This window comes from Berghia stephanieae, chromosome 3 (genome assembly GCF_034508935.2).
Source record: "Berghia stephanieae isolate SIO BIC M18660-M18661 chromosome 3, UCSD_Bste_1.3, whole genome shotgun sequence".
NCBI lineage: Eukaryota > Metazoa > Mollusca > Gastropoda > Nudibranchia > Aeolidiidae > Berghia > Berghia stephanieae.
Window position 1 is genome coordinate 103078489 of NC_088362.1, and position 13170 is coordinate 103091658.

A 13170-nucleotide genomic window follows, 5' to 3' on the forward strand; every position below is an offset into this window, starting at 1 on the left:
TCCAATTTAAATTATCAAGGGTCATTTTTATCAATAATCGAGATAATATTGCTCCAATCAAAGTAATCACAAATCAACAATGACAGCTGCATGCAGTGAAAGTCCTGAAAAGCATTAAAATCTTTAAAAGTTGCTCAATCCATGTTGTTCATGACTTTTTTATGCATATTTTCAAGTTCAACAATTTATCTGCAAAAGGCCCATCACTGCAGATTTTATACATGTATGTGGTGACTTTCTCAATGACATTTAGTAAATGCTGTGTCACAAAATTACATGAGAGGGTGTTCTAAGGCATCTATTGTGTAATTTAAACAAATAATAATATGATACTAATCTCGGACTTGGATGGTTTATATCCATCACCGTCAATTTATGTTTAAGTGGGTGTTTTCATGTTTAAAAATAAAAGGAAAGGAAAGGGTATTTATAAATCTGAGGACCAGAGTTCATGAATAGAATATCGTTCATTAGAAAAACTTACCCAAGTGGTGGGCAAGGAATTGAATGGTTGAGGTCTTTCCAGTGCCTGTTTCTCCCACCAGTAACACTGGCTCGTTAAGTCTCACACACACAGACACTTTCTCTAAAAGCATTACTGACGATCTTGTGTAAGAGAACACAGGAGCCATTTTCCTAAAGCAAAAAAAAATTAATTAATTTATAAATAATAATACAGATCAAGAAATAATGCCTAACAATAAAAATCTGTGGGATCAAAAATCTTTTTTTATTTGCTAAAAAATCTTTTGAGGAAAGATTTTTCAATGCACCATTAATATATCTAATCGCATTCCAAGTATTATGAATCTAACTCCAGAGAGCAAAGCAAGATTCCAAGGCCATCAAATTCCAATTTTGAATTCCATTTTTATTTTTCAAATTAATCTTTAAAGTATACATTAAGTATCACATGCACAGAAATGTGTATAAACTCACAACTGAGCCATTTCCAACACTTATAAATTGATAATTTGAGTAAAATTTATGGGATTTGACTTTTGGATGGATCTATATTTAAAAAGGTCACAGTTTAGCAATACAAAATTTAGTTTTTCAATAAAGCAGTTTTAACACGTGTTAACTTCTATGTGGACAGTGACATCTCATCCTGTACAATCTATTGGCTCCAACTTTTATTATAACTATGGTCTTCATTTTCACAATTTGAATACTCTGTGATATGCTAAATTATAATAGCTCTTTCTGCTTCTACTTAGAATGGAGACATCAGGAAAGTTGTAAAATATTTATGGATTTTTGTAGATAAATAAAAAATGTGTATCTCTGAAAGTAAAAAAAAGAACAGTAATTGTGACTCATGTCCTGCACTGCCACATGTTTATTGACGTTTGAAAAGAATACACACCTGTTCTTATTTCCAAAAGACTGTTTCTTCTTCAAGAGTTTTCCCCTGCCAACTTCTAAGCTGTTGGGATGATCTTGTATTGAAGGCTTGTACTCAGCATTGAAGAATTTTGCCTGAATATTGATATAGAAGATGATTTAAAATAATCTTCTTAACAATTTTATAAATTTTCAACAAATCACACAAAATGACCTCATCACCTCTTTAGAGTGATTGATTCTTATGGTTTTCAAAGCGAAAACTTTTCTAATATCAAATGCTTTTCTTTACTTCTATTTTAATGCAAATATAAGGGTTTAAAATGTAACATCACTGCAACATTCTGTTTTCATGTTCAAAAGAAAAAATTTGATTAATAAATTTGCACTATAAAAAAAAGAAAAGAAAAGGGTATCGTTATCGTCATATTTAAAAGACTAGGATACTGAATTTTTATTATCAAACTACTCACCCTTTCTTCAGGTACATTCAATCTGTTACCAATTGCCACAGCTAGAGTCTGGCGTTTAGACAAACTGGATAGACAGGTCACAAAACAGTCAAGGGCCTCTTGAAACACCTTCAATCCTTGCAATGGCCCATCCAAATCAAAGTCTTCACAAGACCGTCGACACCATGACATCAAATCTCTATTGTGAAATCAAAATTGAGACAAATGATGACATTAAAACTCACAGATCTCATTATAGGGGGGGGGGGATTATTAAATAATATAATACTTATAATCATTTCAAGTGATAAATATATGATGCACATTTATAAAAATGATTTTTAAAATTCAGTACAGTTCAATCATGCACTTCCATTACTAATCAATTCTCTCACTGTATCTTGTTACAAAAATCAGTTTCCATATGCCATAGTATCCTAGATTACAAGGACCTCCCTAAACACAAAACTACTTAAGCACCTCTGATTAAAAAAAAATATTGGTGCCAGCTGACTAATATTTGTGTCTGTAGAGGCATGATCTATATCTTTCTGAGGGGAGATTGTTAGATTAAAGCACAACTTTAAACTTAGAGTTTTTAAAAGTTCAAGTATGCAGACTTGATTACTATATAAATCAAGGTAAACACGTCTTAGAAAATATATTCATTTCACATCTCTAGATGCCATGGATGTCTTATTTTTTGCAACTTTTTTTCAGGAAAAAATGCTTTCTGTAAAATACTTTTATTGAAATAAAAATGACCAACCTGGTCGATATCAACCGTCCTCCGAGAGACGGTAAGACCGCACGCTTCACAACCCCCTCCTCTCCAAAATCACCATCACCATCACCTTGCTCATGAAAACTTGCAGACAGAGAGAAATAGATGTTCAAAAGCTTGTCTGATATTGGTGTCAGGGCAGGGAAACGAACACTGATAACCTGGAGAAAAATAATGAAAAGATCATCAAACCAAATGCAGAATCTTCCAGACTAGCATGACTAGCTTTCAAAATTGTACCAGTTTAAGAAACACCGTTGAAGTGAGAAAAAAGATGAATTATTTCGATCAAATTTTTAAAAAAAATATATTCATTGCTTTAAGGAAGCTTGGGTGAGATGAGCTGAACACAAAAATAAACTTGTACCATTAATTTGTGTCAACTAATTTAATGACACTCAGTGGCTAATAAAGTACCTAAATTGGGGAAAAACAGAAGACATAATCGAGATTGCGGCTGAACAAAAATGTTTAAAAACACATGTCTGTGTGTTAAAGTTTTGCTCTGTAAATTTTTACTTCATAAACATAAGACTTCTCAACTCTCTTGTATTCACATGAACGGGCACCAAACAAATGTGTTTGTTTATCTTTTTTTAAATTGACAGTATCTTTTTGGGCATATTAGAGATCTGAATCTATCAATAAATGAAAAAAAAAGTTTTCTGACCTAAAAGAATGCATTTTATGGCAGAATAGCAGTTACCTGTTTCAATTCATCCCTTGATAGGGGCTCCACATTGATAACACAACATAACTTTTCCAAAATGGCAGTGTTTCCCCTTTTTTGGTTGTAAACTCCATCAGAAGAACTAAGGAGTCTGAGTAAAGAAAATAACAAACAGTTCAAGGTTCACTTTAATATTCCAATGGAAGTGAAAAAATACTCCTGGATCAAAAGCTCATTTTGTAAAATTCAACGTAAAAATATAAATAAAAATAAATATATAAAGTTATTTTGAAGAAATATGGAGGGATATAGTTTTCATTAAAAACTTGGTAACTTTTCAAAAATAAACGAAATTAGATACATTCAGAGTTCTTTTTTAGATGTATCCGGGATATGAATCAATGTGTGATGATGATGATGATGATAATGAGAATGATAATAATAATGAAATGCTTTTTCTGATGTAGTATATAAATAGGAATAGTGAAGAAATAGGATTGATGGTACTTTAAATGAATCAAGTATCAATCTTGATAATTAAAATATTGAAACATTACAGAATATTTGTTATGACATCAAATAGAAATATGCCACCAAAAAAAAAAAAACAACATTTAATGATTCGCAGATTAGTCATTTTACCTGTGTAAACATTACTAAATTATCAAGGAATAAAACCAAGAAGAAAAAAATAGATTTTTAAAATCCGAGCGGACTGTATTGAATACCCTTTAAAAAGTATATAAATCATAGGAAAATGAATGAAACATTAGGTCTGCAAGTCACCTTATACTAGTAAAGAGCTGAAATCCCGGAGCAGCCTGTACTTCGTCTCCATGTCCTGGTATTGTGAGTGAACCAGTCTCTGCTAAAGCCACGAGTAGTGATAAAATGTCCATGGGAGCTGTGTCAATGTCTTCCAACAAAACCCAGCTGCCTTTGGTCACAGCCTGCGTCAGGACACCCGCCCTCCATACAAATTCACCTGGGACTTCTGTACTACAGTAGGTACCCAGCAAAGCCTGGAATTAAATAATATATGATATAAAAGTGAAAATTAGCAAACAGGCACTGGTGCATGATAAAAAAAAAACATTTTGAAATCTTGAAACTATGCAATGTCAGACAAAGCACAGAGGAAAATATAAATAATAATAAATAAATAAAGCAGCATAATCAAAAGATTATAATTATAATGCATCAGTTTTAAAACTCCTACCTTGCTGTCTGTTTGATCTCCCAACTGTATCTTCAGGAATTGAGGTGCCCCAACCCGACCAGTGAGGGCAGCCAAGTGCTCCACCAAGGACGTCTTCCCGCATCCAACAGGTCCCTGAAGCAAAACAGGTTGACCTGCGGACACCGCCAAAGACAGGCTTCGTAGATTTTGCTGGGTTGACATCACCGTTACTAAAGGCTGAACAGTCTGATAATTGTAGGGGAGATGGGAGAGAGGTAAGTAGAGTGAAGAAAGAGCATAACAAAATAATTGAATCATGAATAAAAATAAAATGTTTCTTATATTCTATTGTGATGAAAATATGTATTTCGTTTGTAGCCAAAAGAGGTTCTGATAAATCAATACAATCAATGGAATCAGTAGTAACCCCAAGTAAAATTAAGGTCTCTTTTGATATCTTTCTCCACCTTCAAAAGACATGGTGGAAAATAATCACAAAGGATCCAGATAATGCAAGACAGGCTATTGCCAACACACAATATGCCCATTATCAATTGAGTATTTATAAATCACAATATCAATTAAACATGCTCAATCGCTTTACAAGGGGTCCCTAGCCAACAGCAACATTTAACATTCAGGACGGGACATGACGCCTGTTAGGCGATATTACATATTTTTTCGGACAGAGACAACGCTAATAACGACCAGGTACTCATTTTACACCTGAGTACAGTGAGAGAATGTGAGTAAAGAGCCTTTTCCAAGGACTCAACTGTGCACGAGTGAGGCTCGAACCCAGGACCTTCCATCCGAAAGCGAGTGTCATACCACTAGACCACATAGCCGCCCATTATCATCTAACAGCTTGATAACATGTTTAAAATTCTAAGTATTACAATGATTCCCTCTATCCATCTTCATCAAATTAAAGCCTATATGATTAAAAAATATCAAATTAAAAACAGATGCTCCTCAATGAACAGGGATGAGGGTTTTGACAATTTTGTCACTTGGCAAAAATCATCTTAGTTCTATTCTCTATTTTCCATCTGCATTATCAAAAAGTTTGTTTGGCTGAGTCTGTGAACCCTAGTCTAAGCACATAATTTTGACTCATAAATAACTGAGAGCGAAACACAAACGGTGAGTCATCAAATTCTTCGTCCCCCTAGACTTATACACCAAGTTACTGTAGTCTATTTACTGTAGTAAATTGTGATCACACATTTATACTTAAGTATAAGACACCTTCAAGTAAAAACGTATATTCTTTCAATAAGAATGACTAAGTGTCGAGTATTATCTATTTTATTATAACTCCCTTCTAACCGACCATTATCCAGATTTTCCTCAAAACATCGTTATCACACAACAAAAAAATTGAATTTTAAAACTGTAAAAAAAATTATTTTTTTAAATTTAAAAAACATTTTGCTTTTATATAGCGCAATATCCACTAAATGTGCTCAAAGCGCTTTACATGGGGTCCCTGGCCAACAGCAACATTTAACAGTTAGGACGGGACACGTGCCTGTTAGGCAATGTTACAATTTTTTTCGGACAGAGATGATGCTGTAAACAGCCAGGTACTCATTTTACTCCTGAGTACAGTGAGAGAATGTGAGTAAAGAGTCTTTTCCAAGGACTAAACTATGCGCTGAGCGAGGCTCGAACCCAGGAACTTCCGATCCGAAAGCGAGTGTCATACCACTAGACCACATAACCGCAAAGGGAATTAGAACATGCTATACATAATTTTGTATAGTTCTTATATAACTATAACAAAAATATTCTTCTAACTTTGTGATGTACAAAAGAAATCTAAATGAGAAAAATGTTGGTTGCATCGTAACAAATGTGACGATTTTCCTATAGTTGGTAAGGAGAGGGTTAAGAAAGGAAGAAAGATATGGAGAAGAAATTCAAATGAAAAAAGGTTGTAAAGCTTACTGCTTCAGTTTCTGTATTCTCCGAAATCTTGGGTAATAAGATCCCCATGACGCTGACAACATCTGGACTCAAATCATGAGAAGTTAGACTTTCTTGTTTGTGGCTCTGCGTGTTGCCCTCTGGATTGAGGACTTGAATGTGACTGAACTGTTTTGCCCTCCTCTCCAAATTTGATATCTCTGTTGCAACTCTGAAACAAAATAAGGATAAATAATTTGTTTTCAATAACAGCACATCCGATAGCTCATCAAAGATAGTTTTGCAGCAAAGAAAATAAATAAACACTGTTTCATAGTATTCATTTATAATACCATATGAGAGTAATTCCATAAGGTTTATATTTATGTACAAAACAAATAATAGATTAGAAGATTGTCGATGTCTCACTCTAAACGTGGAAGTGTAACACCTAAATGTCACTATTGATTTAACTCTTTCCTTACCAGCCATGCCATTATCAGAATTTCCCCCAAAATTTCCCACCCACCCAACACAAAAATAGTTTTTTTTCTTACTCAAACAGAAAAGCAACAAATACATTCTATGCATAACACTGATCAGCAAAATGAACTCTACAACACAGTGTCACGTTTTTATAGCTATAATAAAACATTTTCTTTAAATTGTGTGATTTATAAAAGAAATCTGAATGATAAACATGCTGGTTGGATCGTAACGAACGTGATGATTTTCCTATGGGTGGTAAGGAGAGGGTTAAGCCAAGGACATGTCTGAAATTTTAACTGTTATTAAAATATGCTAAGAGGCAGATATTGATTTATGCTTAGTCAATGAAAATGTCATCATAAAAGCTTTACCTTATCGTTAACTGTCTGCATTCAGAATCTGTAAAATATTTTCTAAAAAATATTGTCTTATCTTGCTCAGTCATATTCAAATGTTGACTCAAAGTGGATGCCGCTAACCTGAAAATCAAAACATTGAAACAAAGAAAGACATTTTTGAGACAAAAATGTAGATATACCAAATCAATAAAAGAAAAAAAAAAGTAAAAAATTGAGAGATAATAATAATGTTGTGAAAGCTTAATAATATATTTTTTTTTGTAATAACAGAAAGCTCTAAAAACTATCTTGAGAAAATTTATCAAAATCTAGACAGGCTCCAATTTTGTTTTCCATATCAAAGTTAAGGATGATGAAAGTTGAATTCATTTACAAGTGATGTCGTTGTTAATTGTTATTACCATAATTAATATTATAATCTTTATCATTATCATTCATAGATTATAATCTTTGTTATTATTATCATCATCACCATTATTATTTTTATGACTATTATCAACATAATTATTATTATAATAATATAAACATCTTTAAAAATCACTTCACCATCTAATCAATGGATCTGAGTTGGAGAGGTGTTCTGGTAGGCTAGACAAATCCAAAAGATCACTAATTTGTGGTAAATGTGTTACATATATGTACACGGCCCAGCACCAATCTAGGTCAGAAATCTGTAGAGGAAAAAAAATAATAGAAATAATAAATCTTTTCTTTCATTGCAATTGGAAAAATCACTCTGCAATGTGGCGTTTCTTTGTAAAGCAAACTGTCCGATAATTTTGCAGGTTTTCCATTTGACAAATACGCAATAGGCTGCAACTTTTCAAGCTAATCAGTTTGATTTTGAGACGATCCACGCACTGCTCTTGGTCGCATAAACACATGATCACATTAACGCGAATACAATTATAAACTAAGATGATTTTAAATCTTTTTTTTTCAAACTTTCAAAACCTGCTTCATCTTGTTAACAGACAAAAAAAAAAGCTTAATTGCTTTAATAAGGAAATCAACATTATCAGAAACAAAAATTTAAAAATTGCAAACATATCAAGATTAGTTGTGATATATACAATGAGATTTTTAAAAAACCAAAACATTTAGAATTTATACGTGGATGTCAATATGAAGGATGGTATTCTCTACTTAATCAAAAATAACAATTCAAATTTCTTACCTTTGACTTCTTTGCTTTTTTTGCAGATGGTTCTTTGTGTTCAAGATTTTCATCACAAGACAAAGGTTTGTGAATTCTTATAAAGTCAACAGCGAATCTGTTCCATGCAAAAAAAGATTAAATCAGATGTCGATAAAAATGGAACACAACATAAGTGATCTACAACTTTAAAGTAGCAAAAATAAAAATATAAAAAAAATACTTTTAATGGTAAAATGTATCAAAAAAAAATTTTTTTTTTTTAAATAAAAATTGAGCTTTTATTTAGCGCAATATCCACTAAGCATGCTCAAAGCGCTTTACAAGGATACATGGATCATAGATAATAGATCTCTTAATTATTGTTAGAAAGCTTGTGATTTTGGATAAACACAATAAAGTTGATGTAAATCCTGTTTGAAATGATGTCTTTTTCTCTCTCTCCCTCTATCTCTCAAGATGAAAAATGAACAGATAAAATAAAAATATTTACAAAGCACATTTCCACAGGTTCACAATTCTCAATGTGCCTCACAACGCTTCATTTTTCTTTTCCCTCAGTAGACCACATGGAAGCGTATTTCTCTTCTAACATTATAAAATTATTTGTTTGGCATCCTTCTTAAAATGGCAATCTAAGAACATTTATCAGTGCCTAAAAGGAAAAACACAAATGAATTTTTTTTAATCCTTAGAAATTTATTTTCATTTGATAAACTTACCTCTTGAGCTCTGAGCAAACCGGAAGTCCTTGACTCAAAGAAACAGCAAATTTCTTTAACACATGCCTGCTATTTTTGGCAACATGTTTCATTGCTCGTGTTGCAATTTCTAAGATGAGAGGTGACATATGAATACATATATCCACAACACATTCCTTGTTGATGAATAACTGTGAAAGAGTCTCCAGGAGTTCTTCTCTGTTTATTTTGTTCCATGTCTAATTTTTAAAAGAGAGAAAGAAAGGAAAAACTAGGTTCAGAACTGGCAGCTACCACAAAATAAAAAATACTGTTTTAACCTATGACAAAAAAAAAAAGAAGAAAAAAAGAAAGTTTTCTCTCATTCTCATAAAAGTATGTTTTCAGAATTAGTGTAAGACTATTGACATTTATTGGTTATGATGAACATTTTATGATTATTAATTTACAGATTCTCCGATAACGACTATCAGTGGGATCAAACATGTAACTTTTAAATTGGCTGATTTGATGAATTGAGTTAAAATTTTCCAACCTGAATTTAAAAAACAAACAAAATAGTAATATAAATTGTAGAGAAAATGATTCTGGAAATAATATCTATCAACAAACCCCTATTAGAGATATGAAGAACATGGGTCATCAACACTACAAATAAATGTTATGAAGTGATGAAAATGAAGATGGACAGGGCTTATGTGAGGGCTTTTGGCAATGGGTGAATAAAGTGATGGATTGAGTGGAAATTGCTCTCATGAAAGACAGAATGTGACAGTCTGAGTAATGGCAAGGAATTGATGATTATGATTATTTATTATTTTTATTATCATTTTTATTATTATGATTAAACATTATTTTTATTATCATTTTTATTATCATGATTATCATTATGATTATTTTCTTATCATCATTATTTTGTTTAAAATTATCATTACTATTATTATTATTTATTATATTATATTTTATTATTATTATTATTATTATTATTGTTATATATTATTATATTAAATTATTACTATTATTATCATCACTATTATTTTAACACTACTCTCACTCTCATAATCAATTTTATCCTCACACTCACGCACATTAAAGCAATACATGAAACCGGCTTCAATCACCTTCCTAAACAAATCCAAATTTTTAAAAACACTCAACTTTTCCTGCAACCACTCTCATTAATTTATTCTTGAAATTTTTCTCTTGAATAACTTTTGATTGTCACCTCCCACCCCTTTTGCCTCTTAAAAATGAATCCTAAACTAAGGCTGTGCTTATTCATAACCGGTGTTGGGATTAGTAAAATTTGCCTATTCCAAACCGGTGTTAGGAATAGTCAAATTTTCCTACTCTATAGCTGTGATTTCCCGTGAGATTTTAGTTGCCAGCTATATGGATGAATACTTCTTAAGTTAGACACCTTCTCGTATTCATGAATACTTGTGAACAAAAGAGAAAATGAGGCAAAAAACTGTCAAAATCAAATCTTCCTCTGAATTTTTTCAGAGCTAACATTTTGAAAATTGGTACTACATGAATCAGGAGACGACTTATTTTCTTGAGCAAGGCTGAAAGACGGATAATTTTACAACAAAATGTAACTTTTACCATAAATTTGACATCAGTTGACAACAACAAACACCGGGTCTGTAATATACAAACACAACAATGGATCAAAAATATTCAAACACAGAGTAAAACTCATAGACTGGATCAGGTTGGTAGCCAGCAACCAGAGCGAGAGGTAAAGAGATAAGAAAAGTCAATCTTTTTCACCTCGATTTATGTCTGATTGGCATCTGTTCTATCAAGGAGACCAAAATGTTGTACGCAATGTTTTCTTAACGTTTAATGGTGATATTTGATTTCTATGAAATGATTTTTGTAGCCAAGACTCTTTTATGGTGTTTTTACTAATAAGTACGAATATATTATTAGAATCTTTTGGATTATTGTTCCTTACCTTCAAATATAAAAAAATATTAGATCTTGGTCCATTTACTAAAATAATTCTTCCCGGATCAAAAGCATCATGAATACTTTTGATCAAGGATGCAAGTTGCTGACGTGGGAAGTGATGACTAGAAACCACAAACTTGTAATGCTGGGACAAATTTGAATTTTCAGTATCTTTTTAGAGTTAAAGGTACTAGGTTTTAATTTTTCTTAGGGTTAGTTGAGGGAATATTTAAGTGGGTTCCGGCCCTTAGCTCGATTATGGAAGGCCTCCCAATAGCAGCAACATGCGAATGCTCAGAGGGACCATGTTTTACAGAACGAAGTGACTATTTCTCCGAATGCTCAGGAAAATAAACTTGATCTCTATTTCTCCAAACGGTTTCCGTTCTCAATATTTTTTTGGTTATTTGCGAGCGTGTCTGTGTGAATTATGAATGTGTATGCATCTTTTTTTTTTGGTTTTCTTTTGTCAGTGCCTGGGCACTCTTGTCTTTTATTCCCAACTTTCTATTTGACTTCTAGATTGAGTTTGTGCTATCCTGTCTTTCAACCTGTGTTTCTGTCTTGAAACTTTGGCTTTGTTATTTAAGTTTACTTCTGCTTGCAATAGCACGACTTTTTGATAATGTCTGTCTTTGTCAATAATGTCAATGTGCCTAAAAAACGCTAGCTTGATCATTGATACTTGATGATTCGTCGAGAATTCCCTGTCTTACTTTTGCATCGACCGTAACCCATCAGCTACTGGAGGCTAGTCGACCATTCGGAGAAATAGAGTTCAAGTTTATTTTCCTGAGCGTTTGGAGAAATAGAGCCGCCCTTTACAGAATGTGTCTGAATTTGAATGAAAGTGAAAGATGAGTCGTGAGGAGTCAGGCACTGCTGAGCCTGACAGTAAGTCTGACTCTGAATTAATAGGACTAGACTAGAGACTAGAGTAGAAAGTTGACGTAGATAGACGTCTAGAAGTATCTAAATGTATGATGGACAATTAAATCTCGGTTCCACTTGGCTACTCTCTACTCTTATTTAGAACTTAGAATTTTAGAAGACTGACTCACTGACTCAACTGACTGTTCCTTACAATTTACTGTGTGGGTGCTTACCTGGTTTGATAAAATATTTTCAAGTTTATTACTGCAGTATGTATTCGACTCAACAAGTCTACCCAAAGGCCCGTGAATATCCCATGTAAAAACACTTTCTTGATCCATATTCAATTGAGTCCCTAACTGACAGTTTTGTTTAGATTCTACACATGGTGTTTTTGATGATACCGAAAGTGAAACCAAAACAGGAAGCCCTGCGTGAGTTGAGAGGATCGTCTATGGCGACGTTCAACGGCATACGACATTATTATCATCTGGTAGTTAAAACATCACCAAATCTCTCTCTCTCTCTCTCTCTCTCTCTCTCTCTCTCTCTCTCTCTCTCTCTCTCTCTCTCTCTCTCTCTCTCTCTCTCTCTCTCTCTCTCTCTCTCTCTCACTCTCTCTCTCTCTCTCTGTGTGTGTGTTTGTGTGATAACTTAAACCAGTCGTGTACCTTTGCCATATTAAATACATGTATGTTCATAACATAATATACCCAGATCTGATATCCGAACCCAGTACGGGCCTAGTTTAATAACATTGTTGTAATGGACAATATTTTACGTCATTTTTTTTTATATTCCCATTACAACAATGAGCCCATAATCAGACCTGCAAATAAGTGCACGTCACTCAAACCGTATTCATAATTTAAATTTATTGCAATTTCTGAATGATGGAAATGTTTGTTTGTTTTTTTGTTTGTTTGTTTTTTTTGTTGTTTGTTTGTTGTTTTTTTTTTGTTTTTTGTTTGTTTTTTTGTTTGTTTTTTGTTTGTTTGTTGTTTGTGTTTTTGTTTTTGTTTTTTTTATTGGGGGGGGGGAGGAGGGGGGCGCGGAAGATTTCTTGTTTTTTTTAAATTTTTTTTTTTATTACTATTTTTTTTTTTGGCCGGGGGGGGGGGGGGTGTTGTTATTTTTTTTTTTGTTTGTTTTATTTTTAATCTCCAGTCTTGCTTACTGCTTACAAAAGAGGTTGATAGTTTAACCTTACAAATCGAGTAAACGCCGACATTTTATAGGCAGTAGTAGTTGTAGTATGAATGATGCATCAATTTCTCCTAGTAGTCATT

At 32.8% G+C, this 13170-nt stretch overlaps 1 protein-coding gene across 1 annotated transcript in view; it reads right to left on the reverse strand.

The window, feature by feature from the left end:
- The window catches only part of LOC144969409 (midasin-like), a 173158-nt gene extending 160872 nt beyond the window's left edge, over nt 1-12286 (reverse strand). Inside the window, exons 1-13 of the mRNA XM_078908521.1 lie at nt 12115-12286; nt 9071-9288; nt 8370-8466; nt 7739-7863; nt 7205-7312; nt 6387-6576; nt 4473-4679; nt 4040-4275; nt 3290-3404; nt 2569-2744; nt 1821-1998; nt 1370-1482; nt 485-636 (exon numbers count right to left, since the gene is read on the reverse strand). Coding sequence (XP_078764647.1) covers nt 485-636; nt 1370-1482; nt 1821-1998; nt 2569-2744; nt 3290-3404; nt 4040-4275; nt 4473-4679; nt 6387-6576; nt 7205-7312; nt 7739-7863; nt 8370-8466; nt 9071-9288; nt 12115-12222 — 2023 coding nt within the window. The 5' untranslated portion in view covers nt 12223-12286. The remainder of the gene's footprint in view (nt 1-484; nt 637-1369; nt 1483-1820; nt 1999-2568; nt 2745-3289; nt 3405-4039; nt 4276-4472; nt 4680-6386; nt 6577-7204; nt 7313-7738; nt 7864-8369; nt 8467-9070; nt 9289-12114) is intronic.
- Nucleotides 12287-13170: the final 884 nt, after the last annotated feature.